The sequence below is a fragment of the Propithecus coquereli genome, unplaced genomic scaffold (genome assembly GCF_000956105.1).
Source record: "Propithecus coquereli isolate 6110/MARCELLA unplaced genomic scaffold, Pcoq_1.0 Scaffold244, whole genome shotgun sequence".
Taxonomy (NCBI): domain Eukaryota; kingdom Metazoa; phylum Chordata; class Mammalia; order Primates; family Indriidae; genus Propithecus; species Propithecus coquereli.
In genome coordinates, this window is record NW_012147997.1 from 1073731 (window position 1) to 1084174 (window position 10444).

Here is a 10444-nt window from a genome sequence, read left to right on the forward strand (position 1 = left end):
ATTCGAAATATTGGCATATGGTTCTTTTGGATTAGAGTAAGTATACATTACAATATAATTTGATTTTTTTTCTCATCATTCAGTGCATAATACCATTATTGCAAATTATCTTAGATTTAGAATATAGAAATTATGAATATCTGTATACCAAATGTGAGGGAAATATTAGCTTTTTCTCACTTCATGTGAACATAAAAGTGTTTTTTGTCTAGATTAGTGGTTCTTTAAACAGGGGCAGTTTTGTCCCCCAGTAAAACATTTGACAATATCTAGAGATATTTTTAGTTGTTACAAGTAGGAGGTGCTACTGGCATCTAGTGGGGAAGAGGTGCTGTAAAACATCCTATAGTGTACAGAGCAAAGACTTATCCAGCCTAAAATGTCAATAGTGCTGTGGTTAAGAAACCCTGGTTCAGAAGTTAAAAAATTCTCCTTAGTGTTTGACTGCATGGAAACACATTGAAATACAATGGATACACTGAAGCTCAAAAGATGGTCCTCCCTATTAGGAGTTAAAGATTACTATGTGATTGGTTATTTTCTTCTCATGCTCATTTTGAGATACAAATTTCAAAGTGAAGCTGTGTCAGATAAATACTACTTCTAGCCGTGAGTAAAAGACACCCCAGTTAAATAGTGGTTTGAACTAACGTAAGACTTCTTGCTATGTGGAAAAAAAAAAAAACAATCTAGTATTGCTTCAGTAGCTAAAATGTGTCAGTTCCAAGATCTCTACAGTTCTTTGGGTATTTCTCTCATGATTGCAGTCGAGCTACTGCAGCTTCATTTATCCTGCCATGTTCTGTAAGGAAAATGGTAGGTAGAATGAAGGGGTATACACCTATATCAGTAAAACAAGACTTTCCCAGAAATCCCTAGCAGACTCCTGCTTTCCTTTTAATGTCTAACATTTTATCTCATGGCCACTACTAGCTGTGAGGAAACCTGGGAAATATAAATTTTTAAGTGATCTTATTATCATCACATCTAGAATTGAAGTCTGTTATTCTATAGTGTGCTGCAATATAGTAAAAGCATGCTCTGCTGTTGAAATGAAACACATTACCTGGTTCCTTGTATTTCAGTTATCCTATGTTTCAATTTTCCTTTAGTATAGACATATGCGAAAACATCTATAGTCAGATTATCACAGTTATCATAAACTGAATTTTATAGCAGAATATATGAGGATGTCATGAATATTTCATAGAAATGGATTTATAAACGTGATCTATCTATTCTTATGCAGTATTATTATATAAAACCATAAATATATTACTAATAGTTGTAGTTTAAACTCATACTTCTAATCTTTAGATAAAACTAGAGGTAGTTCACAATTTGCTCTATGAACTTCTAACAGATACTATTACACAATAAGTTTAAAATATTTGCCTGAAAACAGACCATGTGAATACTAATGTTTTCTCTAGGTCCTGAGTTTTAATCAGTCATATATATGATCTTTTGGATATAGATGCTTTGCCATTATTTTAAAATAAACATAAAGCTAAATCTAAAAGCTACAAAGAGAACTAATTGTCTTTATCAATCATATAATTTTTTGGAATGATTAGGAATTTTCAGGATTTGGGAAAAAAGAGACAGTTGATTGAACTGTGCAAATCATTCCCTATAATAGAAGAGCAGGACTTAATTTTTTACAAATAAAATATATTGCTGAAATTTTGTCACTGTCTTTTTTCTTTCCAGTTATATAAAATAAGAAGAGGTAGAACTAGGCCCCAAGCACTCTTATTTCTCTGCATGATACTTCTGCTTATTGTCCTTCACACTAGCTACATGATTTATAGTCTTGCTCCCCAGTATGTTATGTATGGAAGCCAAAATTACTTAATAGAGGTAAGTATTTTAAACTTGATTATTTTGATTTTTTAAAGATAGTGATACTTAAAAGCAAATTTTAATTGTGATGGCTGGCATAAGATATTAGCTCATCAGATTAAATTTAATATTGCTAAAACTGGTTTTTTATTCCTTATTTGAGTATATTGATACTTGTTTCACACTGTCGTTTTTTTAAAATAACACATGGAATTTCATTATATTAATAATACCTCCTTAAATGAAACCCATGGTGCTAAGCTTCTAAGCTTTATCTTAGCACTGCATTAGAATTCATAATACTTCCTCTAAAGTAATGTTGTAGGTATTTTAATAATATGGCTCCCAAAAAAGTTTCAATGAGCACAGTATGCCTATTCATTAGTACTGTGAATCTCACAAGAGAGGCTTTATAAATATTTGTGAATCACTGGGCTTTTAACATAATAGGTATCCTTATATCTGTTGCACTGATTTCTTGATGATGTTGATCTCTCAAAAGCCAGCTGTGGATTTTAGTTTTAATAGGACAGTAAGTGTGGATTTTTTGGCAATTTAAAATACTTTGACTGTATCTGATTCAACTTTTGTTTCCTTTTCCTAAAATACTTCTTGCTCTACTTCTTAACAATTCAAGTCATATCCATGTTTCAGGTCCTCATTTGAGCATTGCTTTAATGAAATCTTTCTTTATTAATCCAGTCACCCAGATCCTTTTATATCCTGTTCTTCCTCCAATCTGTCTTTACTTTAACATATAATTTAAAACAAAAATCTAACAAACATATCAAACCCACTAAATGTTAAAAAGCTAGTTCATTGAAAAATATTAAGTAAGTAATAAAATCGGTGGAACAGATAAGGTGCAGATCACGATGAAGGTATATGAATAACCTGAGTTTGGGAAACATTATACTGGAAGATCTCCTGAACCGTATTTCTTACTTCTTATACCTTTTTATTCTCTTTTTGCCTCATCCCCTGCACCTAGCTCCTGAGGTCATGCTTGTTAAACGTTTTCTATAAATTAATAATAGAAGATTATGCTTTTGCATGGACAAAAGATATTTCTTGCTTATTCTACCGTCTAAAACTAAGTACTCTTTTTCTTTTTGGATGTCATATTTGGACTTGAAATGGGATTTGTTTGTTCTGAGAAGAAACCCTACAGGATTGTTGCAAAAAGCTAATGTTTTAATTTACCATAATTCTTTTCTTCTAATTTCAACTTTGCTTAGAATTTACCTTTTAGAATATTAGATAGATGTAGTTAATAGAAAACAGTGTAAATAAAGTTTAAAATGTAATTATGAATGTATTTTTTAATGTAATGTTTACATTTTAACTATATTTTCTTCTTTCAGAGCAATATAACTTCTGATGACCATAAGGGTAATTCAACCCTTTCTGTGCCAAAGAGATGTGATGCAGATGCTCCTGAAGGTAAAGCAACTTTTTTCAATTGTCTTAGAGTTTATAACTCAGTAAGAAAAGAATTGTCTCACATTGTTATGTTAATCATTTGATGTATTTGTTTTAATATGTACTAACAAAGAAACTTTTAGCAAGTAGAAGTTGCAAAATCTCTTCAATAGAATTTCTTGGTGATGGAATGATTTCCATTGGGGAAAGAACTATTACAGATTAGTTACTTAGGAGGTAACAAAAGGTGATTATTATTTATCACATTTACTAGTAGAATGAGAAATCACTCTTAAATGATTTTTTTTTTCTTAAAAAACTCAAGAGAGTTTGGAGGAATATACAATTTTTAGTACTGAGACCAGAAGTACCCATAACCTAGAATATCTTTTAATCCATCCAAGTCTAGTCACTTAGGTTAATAATAATAGGGTTAATTATGATAGCAATTAGCTTTTAAGAACATAAAGTTGTGTTCCAGGCACTGTGTTAAGTATTTTATGAGTATTCTAACAAAAATTCTGTGATTCTGTGCTCTTAACCTCTGTGTATTTTTAGAGAATCATTTTTTTTTCTATTTTCTGTGAGTTGTTAAGGTGATTTTTTTTTCTTTGAATATTATAGTATTCAATTCTGATTAAGGATTCCTGATTCATTCTTTCAAAATTTGCAAAAATGTTTATCTACACTTGCCTTCAAAATGGCTTTTAATTTCATGGCAAGGTGTCAAAAATAGTGTATTTCTTCATAAATCATTCATGGGTACCATTATGAAAAATAAATGCTGAGTTTCTGTAACAGGGTCAACTATATAATGTTATCCAGTAATAGGAACAGGTACAGAGTACAGGGATAACCCAGAGGATGAAGCAATTAACTCTGTCTGGTTGGGAGTACCATTGTGGAATAGTAGTCCAAAAGAAAGGTTTAAGAAAAGAGATACCAGAGCCACAATTCAGGGTTAAAGAAGAGTTTATCTGGTATGTCCATCAAGGGCAGTCTGTTCTAGACAGAGGAACAAAATGCAAAAACCAAATTTTCTTAATTTTTGTAAGTGTTCAAGAGAGTTTAAAACATTGTTATTGTTTTGTTTTATTTTTTAAATTATAGGGGTGGGAGTTTGGGGGAAGAAGGAAATGAGATCACAGATTTATAGTCAGAACATAAAAGGTTTTGGAAAGTGGCTAAAGAGCCAATGTAGAGTTTTCAGCAAGAAAGTAGAAGTTATGATCTGATTTATTTTCAGTTAATTATAATATTTATATAAGGAATGGATTTGCAAAATTGAGATCAGAGCATGAAAATCACTTAGAGAAGGAGGCACTATCTAGAGTAATCCAAGAGAAGTAGTAAAAATCTGAACTAAATACTAGTCATGAGGGTGTGAAACGAGCAAAGAAATTAAGGGAATAAATCGAAAGAATTTCTGATTGCTCAAATCTAGGTCAGTGGTAAGGGAAACAGAAGATTCTAGAATGGCCCTCTAGTTACTGAGTAGTTTGATAAATTTTAGTATCACCAGTTGAGATAAAAAATACATACTAATATTAGAAATGTAAGAAGTGATTAGTTGACTTGAGATGTCTCAAGAATGTTCAGGTGGAGATCTCTAAGCATTTGGATATGCAGTTGCCCTCCATATCTGTGGTTTCTGCATCCATGGGGTCAACCAATTTTGGATTGAATATATTCAGGGAAAAAATAAAAAACGACAATACAACAATAAAAATAACACAAATTAAAAAGCAATGCAGTATAACAACTATTTATATAATATTTGCATTGTATTAGGTATTATAAGTTATCTAAAGATGATTTAAAGTATATGGGAGGATGACGCATAGGTTATATGCAAATACTATGCCATTTTGTACAAGGGACTTGAACATCTGCAGGATCTGGTGTCCACCAGTGTCCTGAAACCAGTCTCCCACAGGTCCCGAGGGACCATTGTATGGCATACCTCAGAGGGTAGTGAGTGAAAATATAGAGACTAGAACTCAGGATAAGCATTATCAAAGGCCAAGCAGACACAGAAGGTAGGGAGAAAAAGACTGAAAAAAGGTGAGAAAAATTTTAATGATGGAGATAAAAACTAATTGCATTGAATAAAAAGGAGTATGAAGTAGTGACTCAGTTTATATGAGTCTTTATAGAAATTCTTAATAGAGCCTGAGAGATTAGAGAGAAACTAAAGAAGATGTATAGGGTTAAGAAATTTATTTTTTATTTTTATGTTTTATTTTTCTAAATTAGGAAGAGACAGACTTAAAGGATAGTGGGGCAGAACTAGGGGAGAGGGAGAGGTTGAAAAAAGATGTCAGAAAAGATGAATGATGGACCAATATCATTGAGTTTTGGAAGATATATTAAAAATATCTAAGACAAAATATTTTAGAAAGAATGAGGGATACCTCTTTTTCTAGATTGAAAGGAAAGAAGCAAGGATATGGCCTCATATAGTAATTTTTTTACTATCTGAGGGTGGGCAGGAAGTATAATTTCTATATGATTGTCTCAATTTGCTGTGAAGTATAAATTCCCATCATCCACTGAGAATTAAGTGGGCTATGAGTTAGACAATTGAAGAAAGTAGCAAAAGTTTTTGATAGTCCATGAAGGGGAATACAAAAGGGACTGAAGCTCAGTTAATGACAGGTAAATATGTCAAGAGACAGAGATGAAATTATCACTTTGTATTTTTGTTGAACAAATCTGCACAACTGGCTAATTGTTCTCCATCAGTGCTTAGGTCGTTTGGGGAAGGTATGGATTGAAGGACTGAAGTGTAGGATTAGAGATTTAAGGATGGAAAGCAAAGTAAAGTTGAGGATTAGAGAATAAAGTGACCAACCACAGAGTCTAGGACCTATAGGGAAATACAGAAGGAAACTAAAACTGAGAGAAAGAAAAATCAAGAGATGAGATGGAGAAACAAATATGGTAGGGATGACTTTATTTGCCTGTAAAAATAATAGTAAAATTTTGTTAGTATAAATAAATCCCCCTTATTAATAATTTTCAATTCCACTTTACTAATGACTTTAGTCTCAGATTTTTCACTTTGAAATGTATAAGCACATCACAACTAGGGTTGATAGTTGAAGTGCTTTGGGTTGTCATTTTTAGCTAGATAAAAATAGAATGAAAAATTAGTGCTGAATTCATTTGTCATTTTTTTAAGCTAGGGGACAATGACTTGAATATTTAGAATAGATTGTTCCTCAAATCATTACAGTAGTAATGAAACCTTAGCAGAAAAATAAATAAAAACAAACTGAAGTTTCAAAATGATGTTGCACTGGTAAAGCGTGCTTTAAAATGCCCCTATATTGCTGAACTGAGTGAATTTATGTATCATAGATCAGTAAGCTTTAGTGAAATGATGCACTTTAACTTTTTCATGAATCACATTCTATATTTTCTTTTTCAGTCTAATTTATAGTGGTTAAAATTACTCCATTGAACTACTGAATATTTTTCTCAAGTAGTTCAGTTGACTCATCTTTTGAAATGTTATTTTACAGTACAAAACATACCCTTTAGGTTTATGGGTTTGATTTATCTTTCCCAACTTTTTTTTTTTTTTTTTTTTTTCTATAGCCCATCTCTAAACATTAAATTTGCCTGTGCATACTCGAAAGAGGATTTTCGAAATAGGATAATTGGATTTGGCAGCATAGTTTTTCAAGAGGAAATTTTAAATGATAGCAAAAAATGAAGATTAGAGCATGAGATTAGACACATAAAGATAGGGATGGCATATATGGTAAGAGATTGGTGTAGCAGTATTCATTTAACTGGAAGCTAGGAAATCTCAGCGTATGGAGAAAGAAAATCACTATTCTTTGTGACATTTTGGTGGGAACATTTGACTAAAGTAGATGATACCATAATATAAATAACCCATAAGGCACTCAATGACACCTTTGCTATATATCAGTTATAAGTAACAGAATTTTAAAGAATGACTTTTAGATTTAGAAACAAAAATAATTTACAGTGTTACATTTCAAATTATTTCTGAGAAAAGATAGCCTCCCTGGGGAGATGTTAAAGCACTAATTTCTAAAAAAACATATATTGATCTCCTATTAATATTAAGCACATTTAGAGACTTTTTGAAGTAATATTTTATGTATTAATATATATAGGGTAGTCATTCATCCAAAAATAATTTAAGTACTTTGTGTTTAAAATAATCTGTTAAAAGAATAGAATGATTTAGCAGTAATCTTTTAAAGAACGCACCTGTCTTACTATTTTTATAAAATTCTCTTAAAACTATAATATTACTTAATTTATGACAGGTAATGCATAGTTCATGTTCAAAATGAGTCAGCTGAGCAAATTAGAAGTCAAGTTTTAATGCTGTTACTGCAAAAGAGCATTTATATTTCTATTTTTATATTCTTTAATTGCTTTAACTTAATAAGCATTAGCACATAGACAATTTATGTATAAATGTGAATAAAATAATTTAAAACAATTATTAAAACTATAAATTGGAAACTATAAATATTTGAGTCAAAATAGGAAGGTGAAAGTCCGGTGTACCTTAATGGAAGAATACCAAAGACGTTGTCGGTACTGGGTTAGATTTGGGGAAAGAGAAAGTGTCAGAGAAAACACACAATCCCTACCTTCAAAAAGCATACAGCCTAATGGAGCTGGATGTGAAAATAAATAATTGTAATAGAAGGAAAAATAAAGGGCAAGCTATAATGAAATAATAAGCAAAATGCTGTGACAACGCAGAAGGTGATAGTAATTTATACTGCCTGGGGGGCAGTATAACATTTCATTTGGGCCCAAAAGAATAAGTTAAATCTAAATGAACAAACCAAAAATAATGTGAGGATATTCTAAGCAGAGAAAAAACCTTCATTAACAAGGTATAAAGACATAAATATGGGCGGGGGGAAGGATGTAGAAAAAAAGACATAAATGTATTTGATATGGCAAGAACACTGAATATTTGGAGAATGCAGTGAGGGATAAAGCAAGATAATATGTTCTCAAATGATCATTTTTAAAAATCCATTAACTCAGTCTTATTTCTGTTGTCCCACTTAATTATTTTATATTTTCTGGAAATAAACTTGTGTTATCTTATTTGTGTGTTAAAGCAACTGGAAATGGAATGATCTCTATAAATAAAACGTGATTTTTGTGAGTTAATACTAATTAAGTACAATAGCTAACGTAATACATAGAGAGGGAGCTTTAAATAGTAACCATAGATTTTAGCTTGAGGATGATGTTGTCAGGACAAATGGTTAAGATGACTCAAGTTAGGAAATGCTAATATAGAAATTGATCTATTAAACCAAACTATGTGAATTACAAACAACTGAGCAGATAAAATTAAAAGCTAAACCAAGCTTGTAATTATCTATAGGAAGTACAAAGGGGAAAAGTGAAAATTATTTTGAATAACTAATAATAATGTTAGAAAAAAATTAATAAAGTAAAATGTGTAGTGGTACTTACTTTAGAAAGTAGTTTAATATCCCCTCTTCTTTGCAGATGCAAAAACTAGGGCCCCAAGAATAAGAGTTAAAAGTTGCACAGATAGTTACGAGATTTAGTACTTTAATGCAAGTGTCTGTATTCCAAGTCTCTCTTTTTCAACATTTAACATTTTTGTGTTTTGTTTGGGAGGAAAAAAAAATGTAACACTATTGCATCATCTGCCCTTTAAATTTTAAAAATGTGTTATTACTGCTTTTTAAACATAATATAATAGAAATGGTTGCTTGAAGCCCCAAGGGAATCAAGGTAATAGACAATATAAAGAAAAACCAGAGATCAAAAGGCTAAATCTAGGTTAGTGGAGGAGACATAAGAGTTTGGAAAATGAGAGATACTACAGCATTATAAATTCAAGAAAGTATCATGTCCATAGGTCAATAGTGTCAATGCTGTAGAGAGAGATTGAGCAACTACCAAATCTTAAAACTTTGAGAATGCAGTTTTAGTAGGATGGTATGGGCTAAAGTACGAATTAAGCGAAAAGATTTTAAAATGACGAAAATTCTGAAGGTAGGGGCCAAGATGGCAGACTAGAAGCAGCCTGCACACACTGCTCTCATGGAGAGGATTGAAAGTGGCTAGTAGATAATCACCTTCAGATCAGTTGTCTAAGAGAGAACATTGGGAATCAAGGCACCCAAAGTGAAGGAGCAGGAAGTGGGGTGACCCGCTCAGCCAGATCAGAGATACCCAGGGAAGGTGCCCAAACCTGGGGAAGGGACAAAGGGGAGAACCACAGGGCTCACAGCCTTCCCGTGGACATTGTAGTCTGAGCTGTGGGAGGGCCCCTCTACAGCTGCAGGCCTCCAAACTGATACAGGGAGCTGCTTGGAGACTGTGCAGGGGCATTGCTCCAGAGAGAAGGCACGGCAGGATCCTGCTGGCATCTGAACCCAGCGTGTTGCAGCTGGCGCCATTCTGAGATCTCAGTCTCAGAGTACTGCTTCTACATGGGGGTCAGCTCTGTTGCTGCTGCTTCTCCATCACCGTCACCAGGCTGGGGAGGGAGTAGGAAGGTGCAGGCACCCTTGCACATTCCATGAGTGGGTACCGTGTGCCCCTGCCACAATCTGGGGACCTGGGTAGGGCAAATGCCCACATCCCAGTGCCTGCTCCTACTGCCTAGGTAACCATTGTTGCCATGGGACCTGGGCGGAGTATGCAACCACAGCCATTGGTGCCTGCCACCCTCTGGTTAGCGCAGCTGCCACCACTGCTACCTGGGTAGCACCACCATTGACAGCCCTGGGCGGACAGATGCCCATACCACCAGGCACCACCTGCCATAGCATGCTGTTGCTGCCACCAGATCTGGACAGAGCAAATGTCCACAGCCCAGGCGCCTGCTGCTGCCGCTGATGTAGCCCTGCCCAGCTACCATAGCTGCCACCTCTGGGGAACCTGGGTGAAGCAAACCCCCACGACTACCCACCCCTGTGGAGAGGGACCTGCCCTGCCCCCACCCAAGCTTTCAGCAGAGGCCTAGGGAACCAGCCCACCCCTCCACAAGAATATCCCCCAGCACCTTCTTGGACTATGTCAACTACAGGGGAACGGGGAAACACGGGAGAGCAGCAGTATTACAGCTGACAGTGTATCTGCCCCTCTCCTGCTTTGTCAGTCTCCCAGAACAGGACTCAAG

The 10444-nt window shown here is 34.1% G+C and overlaps 1 protein-coding gene across 1 annotated transcript in view; it reads left to right on the plus strand.

Moving 5' to 3' along the window:
• The window catches only part of LMBRD1 (LMBR1 domain containing 1), a 133511-nt gene extending 123350 nt beyond the window's left edge, over window positions 1–10161 (plus strand). Inside the window, exons 11-14 of the mRNA XM_012646514.1 lie at window positions 1–36; window positions 1714–1863; window positions 3210–3288; window positions 9929–10161. Coding sequence (XP_012501968.1) covers window positions 1–36; window positions 1714–1863; window positions 3210–3288; window positions 9929–10161 — 498 coding nt within the window. The remainder of the gene's footprint in view (window positions 37–1713; window positions 1864–3209; window positions 3289–9928) is intronic.
• Window positions 10162–10444: the final 283 nt, after the last annotated feature.